This window comes from Athene noctua, chromosome 2 (genome assembly GCF_965140245.1).
Source record: "Athene noctua chromosome 2, bAthNoc1.hap1.1, whole genome shotgun sequence".
Classification (NCBI taxonomy): domain Eukaryota; kingdom Metazoa; phylum Chordata; class Aves; order Strigiformes; family Strigidae; genus Athene; species Athene noctua.
This window is the reverse complement of record NC_134038.1, coordinates 4864932-4887944: the sequence shown is the minus strand read 5'-3', so window position 1 is coordinate 4887944 and position 23013 is coordinate 4864932. Positions and strand designations below refer to the sequence as shown.

Below are 23013 nucleotides of genomic sequence, written 5' to 3'. Positions count from 1 at the left end.
AGTAGCACTTCAGTACTTTAGTGCTCTTGCCAGCCATTACCTGCCCATTGCTGAAAGTCTTTCCCTCCCCTTCGCTACCTACTCATTTTACTGTTCTTTGCAGCATTTAGGCTTTCAGGTCACTGATCGTGGGCAAGTTACACTTGCTTGTCTCATGAATCCCTTTTAAATCCAATTTATTTCTGTAGAAAACCAGGTCATATTCAGTATCTGTGCTCTGCCTCTACTACACCACAAAAAATCCCCTGTGAGGTTCCGACTGAAGATCACCAAGTGTTAAGACAGTGTATTGCTAGGTTTATCTATGAAAAATCTGCATCTGTGCCACTTTGTACCCACTGTTACTTAAGATTTCAGAGAGAGGAATATGTTTATGGAGTGACATGAGCTACTGGGGATTTATTTATTTATTTATTATGTAATTAAAATCCACGGCCTGTTTTCTCCCTGTTTAAATGGATTTCTATTAAATTTTATCAACCTGATTCCGCAGCTCAAAACTTTTCCAATAATTTCTTGCAAAATAGCCTGCAGGAAGCACATCTGAAACCTTCTCAACTGTTGTTTGGTTAAAGGAGGATTATTAAAATAGAGTCCCAAAGGGCGCATCACAACAGAAAATACTGTTGCAACAAGCACACAGGAGACTCAGAGGAGAAGAGAGCTTAAGGGGCTGCAGCTTTGACAATCCTCTTGAAGCAAGCTTTATTAAAGCATTACGTGATTTGGCAACAGCCTGTCGACGTTCTTTTAATTTCAAAAGTGGTCTTTAAATTTATTGCTTTGAAAAGTAAGACTCCTGTTCATTAAGGAGTTCTCAGCCATTCCCTTATCATAACCTGTTTCACAATCTAGGTTCAACAGGAAACCACTGATTTGAGTCTTGGCATTGCAAGTTTCAAAACTTGGGCACCTGAATCTCAGTTCTGCATCTGCAAGTCTCCATCACCAAAACCCCATCCAAAGAGCTGAAAGGTTTCTTTTTACAGTAAAGAACAGGCAGTTGCTTGCTGGAAAATTGCCCTGGTGGCAGTTACTTCATAATAAAGAACATGGAAGTACTATTGTGTTTCATCTGTTATCACTATGGCAAAATTACCTCTCAGAGGTGAGGGTCAAACTCAAATTCTGAACAGAAAACAAACTTGGGCAGCCACTGTGCATGCAAACATTCACAGGTTCACCTGACATCTTGCTCTCCTAGAGGGTGTTTAGACAAAAGTATAAAAAGATGTGGGCTTTGAAAATTTGGCTGAGAGTATATGTGGGTGTAAAGCAGATTAAGAGGAAGGGTTTAGGCTAGGAAAGAGGTTGCATAAAGATGCATGTTTAAAACCACTCAATTTTAGCACATTTTCAGGAGTCCAAACTCTGCCCCTACTTCTCCCATCCTTTCCCCATAAACCACAGGAAATCTCAGTAAGGGAGCACTAAAAACACAGGGATCCTGCAGTTCAAGTCCTATACACGTCCCTTTCTACTCCAAAGCTGCCCTTGAAAGCAGAAGGAAACACACAGGTTTATCTTGGCTATAGCAACAAGGTGGGTCCATTATGTGTGAGAGGGAAGAATTGCAAGACAATTCAGTGACCCAATGTCAAAAGAGAAGTAAAAAGCACATTTACAATAGACCGAATTTAAAAGCCATCGGCTTCTGATCTGCTTATAATTTAATGCAGTCCCTTAACCAGTTCACCACTACTAGCCTGTAGCAGCTTTAACTGGTCCTTGTTTCTGCTGCTTTTCTAGATTTTCTTGGGAAGGAGAGAAAAAGAGATTTGGAAAAAGGGAAACACATGTAAAAATATTCTTAAGTCATTCCAAAATGTTTAGTCTCTCAAACTTTGGCTACTGAAGATAAGAAGGCAGCAGCATATTAGAGAGGAAAGATTTACTAGTGAAAAGCAGCATCTACATAAAGATAGATATGTCCATTTTCTTCTTGGGGAGTGATTATTTTTGGAGGCCTCAAGCTCTTCCCACAAATCAAACTAAAATGACTATAGCTGCCGAAGAAAAATGGATTTGAACAGAGCTAATGATGAAATCAAGAATTGCTTTTAAGCCTCTGTCCTTCTATAAGAGCCAACAGTCTGCATTTTTACAGTTTGCTTTGTCTTGCAGCATGCTTCTCCTATGGGTCCATAGTTCTCAGACCTGTTAGCGTTTCCTCCATGTCATGCATGGTCACTCAGACTAACCTCAGCTCACACAAGCTCTCAAAGGGAAATCTTCTGAGGGTTCAAAGTGTTCTCACACACAGTTTTTACTGTGAACATTCTTTATGCTAGGGGAAACAAAAAGTATTAACATTCCCACAATACATAATTAAAAGATCAAGGACATTTGTTAGAGATTTGGAATGGGAGAAATGAGTACCAGAGCAAGTATGAGACTTGTTTTAGAACCAGCTTCTTCGGCAGACCTTATTCAGAAAAAAAAAAAAAAAAAAAGGAACAAAAAGTTACCTACTGCTAAGTAATAGGAAACATGTTTCATGCTATGAGAGAAGGCTCTGAATTCCTTTGCCCTCAACTTCCCTTTCCTAGTAAGGCTATTCATCCAAAGCCACACAGTCTGTACAATCCCAAAGCCAGCATGAATCCTCATGTTACCCCAGCTGAAAATTTGCCATGTGTTATCAGTTGTGCCTCTGAAGGACAGATTCAGTGTTACTTAAAGAAAAACAGAACATTGATATAAAAAAAGCTCTGTAAGTAACAGTTATTGCACAACTGCCAGACTGCCTGGCATTTGCCTTGATATGAAAATGAAGCATGTGCTCCTACTGCCCCAGGATTAAAAATCTTAATAGTTGCATAGCACCTTTCTTTTAAAGGTACCTTAAGTTTATCCTGCACCAAACTTTCCACTAAGGACTACATGTGTTCAAAAACTGTGCTGCTGTTGATTTGAGGTCAAAAGATATTTTATGCAGGAGAACAGCGATACACGATAATGAAAGCCTTACTGACTTGCTTGTTGGTGAAAAAAGTACAGTAAAATTAGTCTTGCACAACCCCTCAGTGGGCATAAAATTAGTCAATAAGTAAAAAATGATGGGTGGGGAGGTTTTATAGGGCAATTAACATGTGCCTCAGGCACAATATTTGCAGTTTTATACATTCCACCACTTGAGATCTGAATGCAAACTTTACATGATCCTAAAGACTAACTTCAAAGCGAACAGGGCTGAAAAATGTATTTAATTAAGTGTTTATTACCCTAGGTTTTCTGGATCCACTGTAAATTCAGTTCTTGGCCTTAGCTGTGGTAGACCCCTCTTGGGACAGGTCAGCTCTCAAGCCATTAATTCTTCCAAGGAGGAATTCAGCTCCTGCAATTCACTCTCAGCATCAAATGCAGCTATGCCTGGGAGCTCAGGTGCAGTTGAACTGTACAGATATTTAACTTTGAGAGTCAAAGAGCAGGCTACAACTCTGTTTCTTCCTGGTAAGACAAGGCACAGCTCGAACAGTAAGACAGAGCTTTGTAGAAAGTTATAAATACATATAACAAATGTAACCTCTGGCAGAGATGAGGAATAAACTCAACACTTGAACTGAAATAGTCAGTGCTCCTTTATGTTGAAGAGCTTCCTCCATCTGTGGGTTTTTCCAGCCAGTCAGCCTTTTTTCACTTGAATTATAGGCAGCCTCCAACAGCTCATCCTACCCCTTTGTTCCCTTCTTCCTCACCAGTTAAGGTTTTTAGATTTCCTTTGATCTCAGGCTTAGCCTTAGGAAGACCATCCCCTTCCACACTGAATTGAGTCAGCAATTGATACCTTAAACCCTTTGAAGAAGCATACCTAAAAGCTAACTTATCTGTAACATTTCAAGCTTGGTTTCTAAATACATCTCCATAATCTCCTGGTTACCTACACATATTCTTCTGACACGTATCAACACTAAATTTCAATGGGGAGATTCACTACTTCATACTAAGAGTTCACTCCATAATATTAAATCTCTTCAGCATGACAACTTCTCAGCTACCACTTTGAGATTCTTCAGAATCAGCAGTTTGAATTATTGCTTAACATGCTTTTTCCATACTGGCAACTTCACATGAACTAGATTTCAAGATCCTTCAAGCATGTTCTGTTAAGCTTTAGGCTGGAAGAGTTCTGAATGTCAGATAATTATTTTTTTCTGAAATATTATGTCTAAATGCTTTAACTGAGAAATGACAGCCCAAACCCCCAAACGGCTTTTCTACATGTAGGAGACATCAGAAATGTCTCATGAGACATGACTGACTACAGTATTTTGCTGATTCAGAAGCATATAGTGAGAAAGAATTTGTTTTCCAAACAAAAGTAACCTATGGTATTCTGCTCTGCTTAGCTCAGCCTTTCACTTTATTAAAATCTACTAATTACCACTGAAATACAGTTTCCAGAAATGCTATTCCTTTGTGTTATTGTCCAGGAACACTATCATGCTCAGGGTTAAGCTTAAACTGACTAACTTCAATATTTAATGCTAGACTAGCTGGTGTTTACTACAAGAGCCCATTAACTCTCACAGCAAAACAAAGTAATGACACCACAGATAGGCACTCAGATATGAAATGCATAAAAATCAAGGGTATTCTTGTGCTGTATACCAGATAAACACTCCCAAATTCAGGTGACAAACATATGCAGCACATGTCAACTGTTAATGTCTTTCCTTATGTAAATGTACAGGTTTTTTTTTTAAAAAGCACTAGTGTAATATATTTAATTTATGCAGGGGAACGAGGAACAGTTCTGGTGCTGACAGTCACTTCTGTGCCTATTAACTATTCATAGAACACTCGATAGCATTGGGAAGAGACTCTGAAGCAACAGTAAAAGCTTGGCAAAGCTTTTATCATTAAATATAAAATGTGAAACTTTATGTTTACAGCTACCACTACTTATTAGTCAGACAGCAAGTTTTTCATGTTGAAAGCAGCAGCCATCCCAAGTTGCAGAATGCATTTTTTTCCCCCTTCTGTAGTCCTAATGAAACAGGCACATAGATCCCACCTCTCAGAACTAAAATGGATTTCCTGCTTGCATTACAGCCTAAATTGTGCTTGAATGACAACTGAAATAACACTTGAAACCAATAATATAATTTATTAATTTCAGATTAACAGAAGCCATGTATTGTGATTTCATTGAAAAGGTTTCTTCAAAAAGTTGTTTTTCTAAGTTTCCATCATATCAGTCATCAGTTTCTCCTCATTCACTCAAAATCCCTCAAAAAAATAATTTAAAATAGTTATCTAAATTGTTGATGAACTGTTACAGACTGGAAGGAGTTTTAGAGATTTAATCCTTGGAAGCCAAATGTAATGATGGAAGAAAAGGCACTGTCATTTATAAACAATAACAGGGATTTTAATTCCCTCTCACAGATAAGCAGCATGAAGTACCTGATGTTTCAGAAGACAAAGGCCTCATCCTGCTCCAATGGAGTTTATAATACATGGCTGAAATGTGACGGGGAAGCCAACAGTAGTGCTAATGCACAGAACATACTCAAGAGTAACATGAAATCAGTTTCTCAAAAACCTTAGACCAGCGAACAAGTAAACCTAGAGCACTGAAGGCACTGACAGTTTTTTATTGAAGTTTTAATGCTGGCTGCAAAGAACTGCTGGTTGCATGGGTCTCAAAAAGGTTAATGAAGATTTGTAGAGAGCAAAACTTGTAAAAATACCAACTAATATAATTTCATCTGGAGCCAGCCTGCCACTTCTCATATTTGGCATGTTTTTATATCCTCTGAATTCTTCTAAACAAGTTAGCTGCTCCATTTTGAATTCTTAAGCTGCAGATAGTAAGGAATCAAAGAGCAAGTTAGAATAAAAACCATGTAATATATATTTGGCTTGTTCTGGTTGCTAAGCTACTAAAGCCCAGTTATGGCTACAAGGCTGTTGTAGACTTGTAGCTGCATTTCTGACAAGGCAATATAACATCAACCTAAAGCATAGCAATAAAGGCAAAGATTAAAGTTACAAATCAGAACTTGTTTCAGTAGGGGTACAGCAACTCGGGCACTTCCAGATCTTTCTAATTCACAGTATCCATCTATCCAAGCAGCTCCGATTGCTGCCTTTAGTTCTTAAGAATTCAAAAATTCAGGAAATTTAAACACATTAAGAATTCAGCCTCTGTTGAATTGAAAAAAGGGGACTATGCAAAGGACTATCTCCTCCTTCAGTTGCTGAAATCTCATGTTTTACAGAACAAGTAGGACAGGTTGTTCATCTGTCAAATCATATCTACACCTCTGACCCAGGGTACACAAACAGCTAGGGAAATCAAATACCTGCAAGCACAAAGTGTGCAACGTCATACTAACTTGCCTAAGGTTTTAATGGTGGTATCTGATAAGAATCTCAGATTATTTCAGTAAAGTTTTCAGAGATATAGAACACAAGCACACACTGTAGAGCTTAATTGTTAATATTCAACATCCATCTGTAAGGAAGAGTACCCAAAAGGCTTCTGGTTCTTCAATTTATTACAAGCAAAGTTTGTTGGTTGAATCACCACACTTCCCCAGATGCCACTTCTCAAAAATAGCTTCTCAAACCAATTTAATCTCATAGAAAACAACTGAACATTGCTTTTACCAAAACAAGAAGCAAAGGGAATATTACAGCAGTTCAACAGCTATATGCAACCCCCTCCAGTGAGGAATAAATATAGCTCATGTTGAGGCAGACAGATGTTGAGGCTGATAAAGGTAAACAGAACCCAGTAAGAGGTAATTACCAAACAGGCTAGATAAGTCACCCGTGAATAACTTAACCCTTCAGTGAATCCAACATTGTTTATTCCCCCACTGAGGAAACATGAGCCAGAGCACAAAAGATTTCAGATTTGTTCCCAAAGCACTAACAATTGTAACCAGCTACCTCCAGTTCTTATCTCTATAACATGGAACATCATCATTGCATCCCCACAGCCTTTTGCATTTTTTTGTTGTTTGCCAGCTCCTATAGCAAAGAGAGCTCCTCTCTTCCCTTCCCCCAAATCTCAATGTTATTGTGATCACTGGGGTTAGGGAAGGAAGAGATATTTCTCAATTATCAGGAGGAAACAGATCTGCTAGAAGAGCTCACCAAAAAAAATGTAAACTAGTAGACTGGTCAGTAATTAAGAACATTTATTTATACTGTCTGACCTTACTCTGTGGTAAGGTAAAGTCAGCTTATTTAAACATTTTAAACATCCAAGTGCCAGCACAAACAAGAAAATGAACCAAAAAGTACAGGTCACTTGCAAAACTGGGTGTCTTCTCCATGCAAAGCAGGATGTAAGTTTTTGCATTCATGGTAGACAGTAATTGAACCAACACCACTAGTACAAATTACTTAAATCTAAATCTCAACTTACCCAAACGACAGAACCTCAAAACAAGTTATGGACATTATAAACATTCCTAGATTATGTTTTACTCAGCAAGTCAGGTTGACAGGAAGCTCCTATTTGGTGAAAACTTATCATCTATTTTAACTATGCCACCAACAGATCCAAAAAGAACATTTGATGAGCTCTGAAAAATGAAAATTTTCAGGAAAACCTGAAGGCATAACTCATCAGCATCTCCCATGGCACTGACTGCAGTGATTGACCCCTCTGTTGATTCAAAAGAAACAGATAGTAATTTCATATGAAAACATGTTTTTAACTTCAGGAAGACTGCATAGAATCTCTATGTTGCACGCTCGCAAGTTCAGTCTTACGCCCTTTTGTCATATCGAATATAAAGATACAGATGTTTCATTTCAGATGCTAACCTTGAATTTTTTAAACACTGTTGGAAATCATTCAATGAACATTTCAGAGGGTTGGTCAGGTGCTTCTGTTTGGCCACAACTGAGCATGCTGTAAGGTACAACTGCAGGTGTAAGCCAAAGCAAACATAATGTGCATGTATTACACACTTAGACAGTGCACACACATCATTGTTTATTCACTCCTGAAAGCACATACAGTCCAGTACTTAATTCAGTTTCATGTAATATTTTCTGTTATCTGATAAAGAACATGATTTTCTGGATTTGATAAAGGAATACTGTTAATACTGTAAGCAGTTTATTGGCAACCTAATTACAGTACTTATCACAAAATCTGACACTGTTTATTCCTATTCTAAATCCCATTACCCCCATTATTATCCAAATCTATTGGTAACATGGTTTATTCATGTATATATTCATGTGTTACAGGCAGATTAATCACATAAAACAAGACTCACTAGGGGAAATAAATGCAATATTCCGCAAGTAGTCAGAAAAGCCAATTTATCTAACAATTTATTCTAAAGCACTGTAACCTGAAGCATTTCCCCATAAATGAAAAAGCTTCATTCCAATCCTTTATAGTATGTTGTTTCTAGTTTCTAGGACACTTACCTTTTAGTAAAAAATTTCAGACTTAAATCAGATTAAAGTTTTTACAGGGGGAAGCAATTATTAGACAGAAGATGAATGAATATAGAAATCCTTCCCCCTTCACAGGCATGCAATTGAATCTGTGGCACAGTCAACAACAAAAACAAAATCCTTTTTGCCTTGTGTGTTTTTAGTTGGCAGACCCTACTTCCCTCTTCCTCTGACTTCAATCGATGTAAAAAGATACAGAAAGTTTCAATTATCAGAAATGAGAATGACTTACCGATTTGTAACAATACGGGTGTTACCAAAGCTGTCTCCATGGCATAACAAAATTCCCTGCCAAACATTACCGCACCATGCATCACCCACAGGCGTATTGGAATCCGGTCTATGGATCCTTCACTAATGGTCTCCTCCCTGCTTTCATTCTCCTTGTTTTCTGTTTTCTGAAGCTGTGCCACAGGTAGATCTTGAACTTGCATAGATTCCGAGTCAGCATTCTGGGGAGCCATTTTCATTACCATAAAAAATATATATATTTGTTATATCTATATAAATAATACTACCATAACTCCACGAACAAGTTAGGGTGTCTTCTTTCAGCTTCTGTTCCTCAGGCAAGTAATGCTTATATTCCTCTTGTACAAACAGGTATCTTGCAACTTCTTGTATAGATATGAGACATTAAGAATGAAAAGCTATTTGGTAGGAATTTCAACATATGGCTTGCTGGTTTACTGTGAGTTAGAGTTAAAAATCCATAATTGCCATTCAGTTAATACCAGTTTCATAATTATTATTGAAGAAGTGCTGAAGTTGTTATTCTTGCTACAGAGAGGTGGAAAGGCGACACAAAGAGGTGCTCCACTGTTAATCCCCATCGAGTGGCTGATTAATCTGCAATGAAAAGCAAGCATTTAAAATTTTCAATAGCATTTTTCAGGATATTGTGCCCCCCCCTTAACCATATACTCTATTTCCTGCTTAATGCTTTCCATTGTCCTTGCCTAATGTAGGGTCTTGTATTCCACATTCCCTCCTACCTCTGGACTTTCCATTGAAATACAGTTACTCCTCATAGTTAAACGATGCTTAATTGTACTCGTAAGTTCCTCCAGTTCATGGTCCTACATGAAGCCACAGAAGAATATATCAGCACATTTGTCCAAGATCCTCAAGACCAACAAATTCTGGGAAATTTAATGCAGGTTCCATTTCAGAAGCAGCATAGGATATTCCAGTACTATGCCAGGAAGATGATTCATCAATTACCATTTACTCACTGGCCAGACATCTGTTTAGCCTTTTAGAAGTTGCCAATTACTTTGCAGTAACCATCATAGCATTTTATAATGAAGATGTTCCTCAAGCAAGCATGAGCAAAAAGAAGCCATTAGAAATATAAACTTGAGAGATTGATATTTAAATATTTAAACTTCTAATGAAGCTATGTACAGCATATGCATCCATCTTCACTTTCTGCACACAAGACCAGAGCATCCTACTCCTACATCCTATGAGGCTTCTGAAGTCCATGAAAGTAGAATGGTACAATATGTTCTACCATACATTAAAATTATTAAAATATATTCTAACCAGGCAAGACAAGCTTATTCTGTGTTTCCCCCTCCTTTGTGCCACAGAAAGTCTAAGCAAACATACATACTGTACCACACCAATCAAAATGTGTTTAAGCACTTTGGAGAAAGAAAGAAGGCATTTGATAAAGAGTTGGATTACATAATGTTTGTACTAGAAGGATGCATATTAACATCTGTGCACACAGTGTGACTGAACTCGTATCCCAGGACAAACCCCCTCAGGGTTATGGTTCCATGAGATGCTGGCTGTGGCAGTAAAACTGGCCTAAGAAGTCCCCACACTGCAGTTCCCTGTCCCTTTCTGCTGTAGCAACAAAAACCCTTTGTGGTCTAGAGCATAAACCAGATCATTAAGTGGTGAACCTAAAAAATGAGCCTTAAGAAAAGGATGACATGCTTAGGGTTTAAAGCACATCACAACAGCAACTCTGTTTCAGTGACACACTGTTCATTCTACTACAAGTGCAGCGGGGGAACATCATCTTGAGCACTCCCTCCTGGATACCCTCCTTCGAGCTGTATCTCCAGCTGGTTTTCTTGCATGGTATTTTGTTCTTCCATTCAAACATCTTTTCTGGTCTGGGCTTTTTCTCCTCCCAGGCTCTCCAAGATTACTGTTCTCTGATTTGATCACTTCAATAACAACTTAATACTAGATTTTACTTTTGAGATAACCAAACTTTTAAATCTTAAGAGAAGGTAAAATCACTTACTGAACACAAGTGCCATAACCCAAGTCTTAAATTCCAAGTTTTAATCTATAAGCATTAAGTAGCTCAGAACAAAAAGGATTCAAGAAAAGCATTTCTCCACCCACTCCCTTAACAGGAGGAGTTGAGATGCACTGCCTAGGGTTAATGAACTATGGCACAGACAGGTACTTGTTCAAGTTTTTCATAAGCACTTTGGTTTTTTATAAAGGTTCTTCTTTCCACCGGTCAGGGTTTGAATTTGCTAAGCTCCTGCATGCAGCAGAGTTCATCTGCTTCCTTCTAGCAGTTAACAGTGTTGAATTCATCAGGAGGGAGAAGGGATGCAATTCTCTTACTTTGCTTTATTGTCTGAGGTTTCAACTCAATCCTTGAAGGGCTATCAGTTTATCATAAGTATATAGTTAAGTACTGTGTGTATTAAGAAAAACACATCCGCTTTTCATAACACAAGTTCTGGGTGAGTAAAACCTACAAAATACACGTTCCAGAGTAGAGGCAATTATTTTAGTTGCAGACTAGTCATAAAATGTTTAATGGATAGCCCACTCAGGGAAAATTACATTCAGTAGAATTTAAAAGTTTATATATGAGCTCTTATTCAGAAATCACTCAGAACATGTATATTGTATTACAGACTGAGGGTCATGGATAACACTCCTGCACAAGATGACTTCAAAGTCTCTAATGTTTTCTTATGCTTAATTTCCCCTCCTGTCAACTGTCTATGAAGGATTTAACTCAATTTCCCTAAGCACCTCATTTAAAATGCAGTTACAGGGTAGCAGAATGAGGCAGAGAGTAAGGCAGTTCATCACTCCAGAATGTTTTATGATGCACTGGGGCAGCCTGCATACACAAGCAGGATGACACAGGCTGGGAGCATTTGTCACTGGAAACGATAAAGAGGGTATCTGAGATTTAGCCCATTTGAGCAAGAGTCTTAAGGGATGACTGAAAAAGTTATTCTTGAAGTGGAAGATGATGGGGAATAATCAGATAATTTAAGCGACAGGCATAATGGATGATAGATGGAGGTAGACTTTGAAGCTGTAATTGACACAGATAAGAACAGTGTATTTTAAACATGCCAGAAAAAGCAGTTACAGTATTCAGCTGCAATAGCAAGAGGCACAATGGACAGGTTTTATCTAAAGGAACAGAGAATTACTGTTCCATTATGCCAATTTTGTGGTAAGCATAACGCTAGTCTTCCTGCAGCACTTTCATCTGACTCCAAGTGCATGTCTAATACAAGAGCCAGAGAATAACAAGAGCCTCTCAGACAGGTCTTCTAGTCCTTTTGTAAGTCCTGCTAGGTTGTGTTCATACTCATTTCAGACCGATCCAGATTCTGCTGCTGCTTTGTCCAAGTTCATTTTGAATTTGGCAAGTTTGAATAGTAGCATTCTTCCTTATCGAAAAGGGAGACAAATTCATTTACCTGCTGGAAGTAAGTATTACAGAAGCTTTTATGCAGCAAAGATCTCCAAACTAAATGGCATCTAAAGACGAGGTGGATTAAAACACCGCAGAGGGCATGCTCCTGCATCTAACACACTTTTTTCATGTTTGTAGGCTAGTAAAGCTAAACCTTAAATTAACAATATTTTTAAAAAACTGTAATATTGAATATTCATGGTAATTTCCAATGCAGTCCCTTTACTCATGCAGTTCAAAGACTTTACTGCATGGACTCCACCTAAAAAATGATAATACTGGCCTATTTTTTAAGAAGTGATGAATGACAGGTAAAATGTAAGTCTAATTCAAGCAGAATAGGTACTAAGAGAGCTCACATCCCTTCCTCAAACAGATGTTGAGAGGCTAAATGTTTCAGAGACAGCCTCCCCTTCACCTGTACCCTTCTGACCATCCAGCCATGTAGCAGCTAAACAAAATAATTTAAAAGTGTCAGCTGGCACATTAAATGGCATTTATCTCAGGAAGCTGAGACCATGTCCCCCATTCTGCCATGCTCCCCCATTATACTTTCCATAAAGTTTTAAAAGGAATTTACTAAAGAATAGGGAAGTAGAACGAAGAATTTCAGCCATGGACAGAAGTTCATGTTGGGTATTATACAGAGGTTGGGTATGAGTAGTGTAGATACAGAAATATCCCTACCTTGCAAAGTGTTTATGGGAGGAGGGACTGATTACTCTAGCTCTTCAACCTAATTGCACATTTTACTTTGACCTTTGGCCACACTCCAACAATGACAAACCCTACAAAGCAGTAGTTAATATTTCAACAAAACTGGCAAGTAATATATTCTGAAAACTAATCTGTAAGCAAAATTTTATAAGAGCTGCTCAAATTGCTTGTAATCTTATCTGTTATATTTTCACTGTCTATCATCCATCTAGATATAAGTCATAATATGGCTACATGAAGCACAAAACACATTACAGGCCTCAAATAGGTAGTGTTCATAGACAAAACACACAAACCATAGAAGAACCAGAGGAAAACCACTGCCTTTCCTCAGGGTTTTTGAAAGAGGAGTTATATAGGTCATACTTGTGGCCCACAAAATTCAAATGTTTTCTTTTCCCTAGCAAGCACTAAGATGCTAGAGATGCACGAAAAGCTCATGCTAGACAATTACACAATGTGATGCCTTGGGCAAATGACTTCTATCACACTTCTGTGTGTTTTGTAAGTTTAGGACTTAGAGGTTGACAAGCAATGTTTTTGCATTTGTGATACCATCATCTGGAGGTCAAAAGATTAGTAGTACACCTATCAATACCAAAATAATTGGGGTTAACAGTGATTCTGCCCAAATCTTTTATTTAAGACTGAACTGTTTTTAATGCAGGTTTCCAGATATCTCCTGCTAACTAGGAACAGGAATGTACTGTTTGACAAGCAGCTACATTTCTGAACCAGTGCCAAAACATATGACTTATGCAGCAAGTTTCAGGTAGTCACACACATGCTTTATTAAGCAGTAATAAAGCTTGGCACATAGATAACAGTTAAATGGGCCCAACTGGATGCCATGAGAAAATTTCAAATCTTCAGGAGGGTTTTTTTCCTCTGAAGCCATTAGGCAATCCTTAAGGCATTTACTGGTATAAGAAATAATTCATTTCAACAGGGTAGGTGTGCACTAGTTACAAAATCCTAAGTCCTGAAAGAGAAAAATAAGCACAGCCTAAGAAAAACTGGAATGAGCAAACTGAAAAGGATGGAAACAGTTCTGTCCAAACACAATTAAATATCTAAGGGAACAAGGCAGATTGAGCAGAGAAAATCTACCCCCTACTCTCATCCTGGTCTTTAAAGTTTATTGCATTAACTTCCAATCACTTATCTAGCCATCTCTTGTCTTCAAGATCTGCCTCTTACATTACCATTACTTCCTTTTACAGGAAAGTGTACAGATTGATCAAAGTCTCCCTAAATCATGGTGAAGAGCTGCATTCAGTTTTACTCCACAGGAACTGTTGTCTAGCGATGTAGAAAACACTAGCTCAAAGAATCTACTGTTGAAAAGACACTGAAAGGAAGGATGAAGAGACACCTTGAGCCATCATTGCATACAAATGTCTTTTCATTGTTTACCACTAACTTCATAAGGAAAAACAGCTAAGAACCAATTCGTAGAGAATGTAACCAGGCTTTTTAGTCACAGATGTCATTGGATCACTAACAGATCCCAGTGTGCCATTCTGCATGACACATCAAGAAAACCATAAATAACAAAAATACAATGTGGGTGTACTTCTACATCATGAAATATTCACATGTTTGACTGGAAAAGTGTAGGAGTCCAGAAGTTGCCAGTCTAACAGGACAAGATTTCTTTCCTCCAGTCTTACACCTTACCCTCCCTCAATTCTTCAGTGAGTACATCCCACAGACACACACACTAGTAACCATACTATTTCACCTGTGAATCATGTTAGGCTGGCAAGCCTGTAATTGCCCAGTCAATCTATTTACCAAATACTTTTCTGCCAAGTTGGTTTATGCTAAGGTTTAAGTCATCTGGCCATCTCTTGAAAAGTTATCTAGACTGATTTAAGTATAGCTTTAATATTAGCATTGGAAGGAAAAAGCATTTGAGTTTATCTGGCTTTTTCTCAGACTAAATAAATTCTTGGCTGAACACTTCTACCCCTGTGTGTTGGAGACAAACATCAGTTATTATTCCTTCTACAATTAAATGCAAAATGGACACTGGGTTCTGCTTCAGCATCTAACTGGCTTGCAAAGCGATACATCGCTTGGACTTGTGCCTTTTCAAGAATAAAATGGCATATGTCCAAGGATAATTACTAATGTTTTGAGTTCAAATCCTCTGGTGCTCCATCATGCCAACAGACAAATAGCATGTTGCTGTGAAAGAGCAGCTCTTGAAAGCAAGGCTGACCTTCATCCCCCTTCAGAAAATTTGTCGATTCTCAAAATACCTTAAAAACAATTCCATAAGATGCCAATCCAACAGATTCTGGACAGATGACTCCTCCACAATTAATTTTGTTCTACAGATCTGCAACAGGGACAGTAGCTTCCACTTAAAGAGGTAGGGGCAGCTGAAACCAGATAGATATTCCTTGCAGTACAAACCTAATCACAGCTTCAGATAACAGCAAACTACACTTTTGCTAGCAAGGGTAGTTTTGTTTTACAGTCAGCTGCTCACATAAGAATATCACAAAATACATCACCAGCTTATTATACTGCTTGCACTAAAGTTTCTCAATTACCTTAAACCAGCATAAACAAGTACTTCCTCTAAAAGCAGCAGTCTGTTCCTTTTCTTTGCCCCAGGTTCCTTACTCCTACCCCTTCCTGTACAGCCACACAAGCATCTAAGTAGTGAACCAGACACTGTAACTGATCTATGTTGAAAACTAAGCTAACAAACACATCCAAGAAGCTAAAAATACCCTTTACAAAGTCAGGTTGGTTTTGTCTGATTGCATGGCTGCATGGATCCATACCAACATAACAGGGGAAGAGAGGAACAGGAGCAGCTACAAGTATTCCTTTGGGTAGTAATACCCAAAGCCAGGGTGGAATTGCAGCTCACAAAGAAAAGAAATTGTCAGTGGATCCCTATAGCTACAGGGTCAAAATGCAGACTCACCTGCCTAGCTCAAGATACCTTCTTTTCAGAAGGCAGAAGAAGGATCTTCAGTCATGCTGTGAGAGCTATCACGTATTCTGCCTCCTAGTACTTGCCACATGCAAGGCAGAATAACCACTTGCTTAGCCAAGAGGCAGCTATTTTCTCCCCAGTTGTTTTGTGGCTCTGTTGCTAATTATTAGCAGCTGTTTATAGTAACAGAACTGGCCACAGGGGAAGTTTCTTTGGCCCATGTCAAGACTCAAGTGTTCAGCCACTGCAGTAGGATGAAAAGCATCTAGAAAAACATACCTGGAGTTTTTGACCCAGCTGGAGAAGTGTGCTCAACTAATCTACTTGCAGTTCACCAAAGGGGCCGTATCCTTCCATGGTCTGATTAATTTCCTTCATAAAAGTTTAGAGTCAAGAAATCCTGTGACTTTCTAGAAGCACCATCATATAAGTGAGTCATGAGGCCTTGGGTTCAAAAGGGAAGCGATTATAGGCAGGTTGCTGTTTAAATTCCCATTAAGACTTCTCACAGTTAAATGCAAACGCAGATTTTTAGCTACTGCTTTTTGAAAACAGAACTGTATGAGCCCTGTCAGAAGGGAAAGAGTATACTTGTTCAGGAATAATTTAAAAAAATGCAATTATACCACATATTACTTAACAACAGTCCCATAAGTGAGCAACATTACTCCAGATCCTGAGAGGAAAGTCAACCTCTAATTTTAAAATAGTCTTAAACTGGACTAACCTGTTTTGAATCACTAAAAGCCTGCCAAAGGAAAAAGGTTAAGGCTAACTGGGTGCAATGAAGAACCACATTAACATGTCCTAACATTTGATTCATCATTCAGGTAATCAAAGGCATTGAACCACAACAGCATAAACCAACTTGTCCTACAAGGATATCATGCCTAAGCAACCCTACAACTGACACAAAATGAAAGCTCAGATGAAATTTTTAACAATTTCATCTTGAAACCTGAGTGTTTCTTTTTTAAAAAAAGCCACTGGAACCAGCACAGTGCTTTTGCATCATGACCTACTTTGGAGGCTACCACACAATTTAGGCCACTAAAGCAAGGGCTGGGAAGGGGGGGGGGGAAACCTCATTCTGTAGCATGTTGTAAATGAAGATGATATGGAGCAATCCACCTCACATGGAGAAGCAGCATTTTTTCCACTTCTTGCTACACAAACTTTTGCCTGCCCTCAGGACTCTTCACACGCTGTAATCCAGTTGACGTCTTTTACAACCTCTGCCTTGTTCTTGTTTAAGCTGGGGCATAACTTTTGAAAAATAGACTCATTTAAGAGAAACAAATAATTCTGGCAGCATTCCTATTAAGGCTGAATATCTGACATCTTCAACTCCTCTGACAAATCCATAAAAATATCCAAACAATCACCCCCCATATATAAGAGCAAGTGGGTGTGCCACTGCATTTTGAAAAGGGTTAATGAAGAACTGTGGAAAGGGTTCAACAAGATGCATATAAAATTTCAGAAATTATTAAAACTGACATAAACATGCTTCCAACTCCAGCCCTGCCAATATTAAATCTTACATTCTTCTTCCCACCTACTTCTTGACAATACTAAATCTTCCATTAGGCTTCCCACCTATTTCTTTCCATAAAGCATGGCCTTGACTAGAAGGCCCCTTGCTTTCTTTGGACCCTCTTCCCACCCCCTTCCAGCTTACTTGGAAAATGACCAAGAGCAAGATTTTGGCTCCTGCTGAAAGACATGGCAATACAGTCACAGATGGCAATCTGTGCATGACAAGCTCCCTGATGGGCTTTTTCCTGCCCAGACACATGAGGAGAAATAGAAAGCTTAAGACATAAGGTGGAGAAATGTAGGGCCTCATGACATCAGCTAGAACATCTTTGTAAGACAGTACTATTTCCTCATTTGTTATATTTTGGGGGCCAATGTAATTTCCCCAGCCTGATCATATTACTGGGAAAAAGATGTAGGAAACCATGGGTCTTTATGAAATTAATGAAACAATCCTGGGAAGCCATCTTTTTTAAAAAGTCCCAGAATTTAATGTGAGACAGACTTTATTCAGTGGATTGGCTATTATACTGCTCCCTAAAGGCACAGGCTGTTACTAATATTAGATCAGATTACATTGTTAAATCACTGCTGCTGCTTTTAGTAGGAAATACTTAATTTTCTTAAACTGGGGAGGTAGCATTATCTGATTAAATTTATTTTTTTCTTTTATTGCTAGGTAAAAAACTTCATATATGCTCTCATTACCCTCATGCTTATTAGTACAGATACATTAAACACGTAAACAGTAAGGTGGTATGGGCATAAATAGCGATAGAGAAGCCTTCCCAGCTAGGGTAAAGCGTGGGACCAGTGTTGTTCCTAGAACAGGCACCAAGAAGCAGTTTCACACTACAGCAAAGACACAGGCATACCTTACTTGGGACAGCTGGATCTCCAAGTAGCAGGTTCTACCCCCAAAATTAGATAAAGGTTAAGGGCAAGATAGCAAGCACTAACAGCTAAGTACTTCCACAAACAAAAAATAACAACCTAGTCTCCACATAAGCACAAAGAACTCAAACTCAGGGGGATGGAGATCACTCAGGCCAGTGTGCAAATATGCTGTTTCAGTTTGACACTGCTGCAAATAACTTTCACTAAGAAAATCCACTAATTTCTTTAGATAGCCACAGTCAAACTTCAGTCTGGCACAAGCTCAATATGGCCCAGGATGGACATGGCCTACTAGAACACCTCAAGTTTTTAAACCATGTTGAACACAAGAGTTATTTCCCATCAGAATTGATTCATTCCCTCTGTCTCAATGAGGCAGGATGGAGGGAAACAAAAATAAGGCTATCAGAACATCTTAATACATTACCAAGTGGATTAACTGGAACAATCTTACCTTCCTGCAGAAGGACAATGTCTAACCCAGTGGCATGGTGGTGCAAGAATAATCCTATCAGTGTACATCATCGCCACCAGCATTTTTTTTTCTTCAAGTTTTCACCAAGGCTGTCCTCCTGATTGCAGTGTGGGAAATAAAGTATACCAGCATAATGATTTGCTAATTACTCCCCAGAATGAGCAATACTTTCTATAATAGGTTGAGGCATGAATATTCATCCTTAAAAATTAGTCAAGCCAGGACCAATTATGTAGTCTGTATATGCAAAGTTAGATATTCCTTGCAGATGTTACTGTACCTACAATGAAAAGCACCGTATTTTATTTTCATGTACTGGCATTTGAACTAATTCATTGCTCTGAAAATTTGCAGGCTGGTTTCTTCAGGCTGTAAAGGCTTAAGAAACCCAAATACTGCCAGAATATGTATTAGACAATTACAGAAGCTATTCAATAGATCAAGACAGAAAAAGAGCACAGCATAGATCTTCACAAACTGACTTCCTCTAGCATATCATTAACATCTGCAAAGTCTAATTCATTGGAATTATCTCCAATTACCCGTCCCTAAATGCATTACCATCATTCAATCTTAGAAAACTCAAAGTAAGCTTTCGAAAGCATCCATAGAACTGTGTTCACCCTCCAACAAAGATGGGGAAGTTAGGTTTTGGCCAGATTTTACTAACTGAGGAAATAATTACTCCCTCAGAGAAAAACCAAAACAACACAGAAGGTTTCTCATATTTCAGATTCTCCAAAGGGTTTGTAAACAACTATATATAACTGGTTATATCATCCTGCACTAAATATTCTCATTTTGTCTTCTTTGAGTGCACTCACAGATCTAACTGGTACATCATCGCTATGATAGCTTGGTAATAACCAACTGTTTACAGCCTAACCTGCAGTTTGAGCCCACACCAGTTCAGGATGATTGCTGGAAACTGTATCTTGTCAGCATAAAGGAGAACCCTTCTGCCTCTTCCCCACTCCAGCTTCATATATCTTCCCTCCATCTGGGCCAAGGAAAATACTGTAACATCCTCTGATGAAGTGTTAAACAGAACTGAGTGCTATAGTATTGAAAGAATAAAGGTGGTTAGGGATAAATTTCTATTTCTTACTTCCTCTCTGGCATGCAAGGAGGCCCTGCCTCATCCCTGTGTGCTGCAAAGGGGGCAGGAAAATAACTGCTTCTCAGCCACCTGACCTCAAGCCTGCAATGCATAATGGTGGTGCTAATAAAGGAAACAGCTATAGGTTAGAGCAGCAGTTTTATGGTGCAGCACCTTTGGTAAACATCTTCAGTGTCTCCTTTTGAAACACAAGTGATACTAACAAGCATTAAGAAAGCACATTCCATAAAAAGCATAGCTAGAGCACTCAAGCAGATTCCCTGCTCCAGTTTCAGACTGTTCCAAATACCAGCATGACAGACACATTTATGTTCATTGCCATGAAGTACAGCTATTTGATTTAGTTTCTCAATTATTTAAGTAAACCTTTGAACTGACCTAGCAGTGATACACAGCTTGTGTATTTTAAGTAAGGTATAAGATAAATAACCAAGAGAATCCCCTCTTAACACCAATAATAAATCTTAAGAATACCAGAGAAACACTGTTTGACCGGTAATATGGATAAATCAGTCCTTAGAAGGGTCACATCACCACTGATTTCACACCATATATACAGCATTTAGGAACAATACAGTAAGAACTGCCACAAACAGTACTTTAAGTAGCTGATAGACCATTTAAGAGTTATACCCTCTAGGAAAAAGAAATACAGGTAATGAACAGACAACACTTTGGCTGGTATTGAGAAACCATCTGTTTTAGAAAATTTTAGCACAAGTAAGACAATTTAGACAGCTGGTTTATAAGCAACCCTGTAAAAAGCTGGTGGCCACATTTAAGAGCAGCTCGATTAGGATATATTTTGATTTTGGACTATGAACGAATGCTATTTTAGTAATGTGTTTTGCTAAGCTCTAACCCTGTTAGAACTGGCAGGATAAGATATTTACTGACACACACACTAAAATAATAAGAGGCTACAAGTGCTTGGCAGTTGGACTTGATACATAAAGACCTGCTAGCAGGGAAGTATTTAGAGGACACAGACCTCTTCCATTTGTGACTTTGTAGAACTATGAAATACTTGGCAAAGGCTTGTTGGAATTTGGTATTTTTACCCAATTTGGGAATGACTGTCAGCCATTCTCCTCTTATAGGATGCACAGAGTCCAGCATTCATGCCACTTTAACAGCATATATCCAGACTGTTACGGGATGAGGCTTGAAGCAGTTCTGTACCAAAGCTGAGGTGATTTTACAGTCTGCTGTTGTATCAGCACAATTGTTTTAGTTCTTACAGCTGACAGTCACCTTCTGCACGTGAAAACGAAAGTAAACACATCTCAGAGCCTAGGTTTAGTCCTGTCACATTCAGACAGGTTGATCATGCTCTATCAGTCCATCAACTTCTCCTTGTATGCTTGCTGGAAAACATACAGCTGCCATCCTTCAAGGGAAGTTTTACATATGCTAAATCATATAATTATATGATATATCATATGTATATGATATATATGATATGATATCATATATTATATGATATATATTATATGATATGATATATCATAATTATAAAATTAAAAGGAATCCTTTAAGGACAAAGCTGTGCTGTGAGATGGGGCAGATCTCATCTATTCAATGCCAAGCATTAGTATCAGCTAGAGCATGGGTTTTATGCCCCTTTAAATTCTCAGAGACATTTTCCAGAAGCAGAGTGGTTAAAAGGACTGTAACTATTTGTTACAAGCCAGTCCAGGCTACCACAAACAGACCATGCAAGCAGTAGATATGCTAACCCACATTTACCTACCTTGAGTATTGCTTGGCCTTCTGCCCCCCTCAACCCCTAAACATTGTTTGAAAAGCATCCCGTCTCTCACAAGCATTTTCTGTTGAAGGTTACTATCAGATATGCAGTCTTGAATTACTGAAAATATCCTCAGTGAATCAATCTTACACACACTAAAGCAGCTTTTCTTGAATGTTCATTAGGACAAAATATTGTTGCAATAATTCTACTGGACTGACATGCTTTTTCCAGTAGACAAGTTTCTGTGTAAAAAGAGTATGTAAACAAATCATAGACAACATTAATTTAGTTGTAAGATTCAAAGTGACTGTATTTGAGTAATTTTCTAGATGCAGAGTTGCTGGCATAAAGAACATGGTAGTGAGAAGTTCAGCCTGTACAAGCATGACTGATTGTTTGGAAAACAAAGCTAATCTAGTGGTTGTTTCTTTTATGCACAGCTAATTGCATACCAGCTAGAGAACCTTTCGAGATCATTCTCAGAGGCAGAATGAATTTGTGGTCAGATAATATCACAGGTATTTTGGTAGGTAGGCAGAGTTGTTTTAATACTTTGAGGCACTGAAAGCAGCATATGAGAAGAGCAGGGCAATGAGGGAAGTGCCAGAATTTCAGTACACAGAATAGTATGATACTCAAGTGCAACAGTTGAGTTGGCAGGTTATCCTACTATCCTCAGAAGGGCATCAGCTCCCCTATTCAGAAGTACATTCATTAGAGTCAGAGAACAAGCAATTTTTCTCATTATATTACCCTGGATAGATCCTGAAGCCTCAAGCCAAGTGGGAAATTCAGTTGGGAGATCAGAAAACTAGCAACCTGAACACCTGACAAAATGGGTTTGGTTTTGTGCCTTTATTGTTTAAGGAGACATCAGAATACACATGCAGTTAGTGTAAGCCATCTTCAGAGGAAGGAAAAAAGGGACTCCATAGTCTACAGTACACTTCCAATGTAAATAACAGCTACAACTTATATTCATTTGACCAATTCTGGGGTCATGAATTTAGGTGTGAAGACTTAAGAGTTATCTCCTTTCCAAGCTGTAGTTAGTATGATTTTTTTTAAAACTGTAAGTTGCAAGTGAATTGTTGAATGTTGATTTGAAGGGTAAACAGGAACAGCAATGTCTTGCTCAGGGAAGTCTAAGATTAGTCTAACATGCACCTCTAACATTAAGGGACCTCCTACCTCAGGGGCTCTATGATTATTCACAGAACATATCGATAAAGACCTGCTCAATGAATGCTGCCTTCACGGAACTGAAGCTATCTGCTTATGCATCTCAGTTTGACAGGAGCCTTCTCTAAACTGTTAGACCATTCTTGGTTAACACCCAGCAGTAGCATGGGCTTCATGAAGCTTGCTAAACAGCTCTCCATTCATCTTGTCATCCACACACCTTTATTATGCT

General features: G+C 38.5%; 1 protein-coding gene across 2 annotated transcripts in view; it reads right to left on the bottom strand.

The window, feature by feature from the left end:
* SLC45A4 (solute carrier family 45 member 4) overlaps positions 1-23013 on the bottom strand; it is an 89627-nt gene that overhangs the window by 30356 nt on the left and 36258 nt on the right. For both annotated transcript variants that reach the window (XM_074898363.1, XM_074898361.1), the window contains exon 2: positions 8669-9285. In XM_074898363.1, the coding sequence (XP_074754464.1) occupies positions 8669-8912 (244 nt within the window). In that variant the 5' untranslated portion in view covers positions 8913-9285. The remainder of the gene's footprint in view (positions 1-8668; positions 9286-23013) is intronic.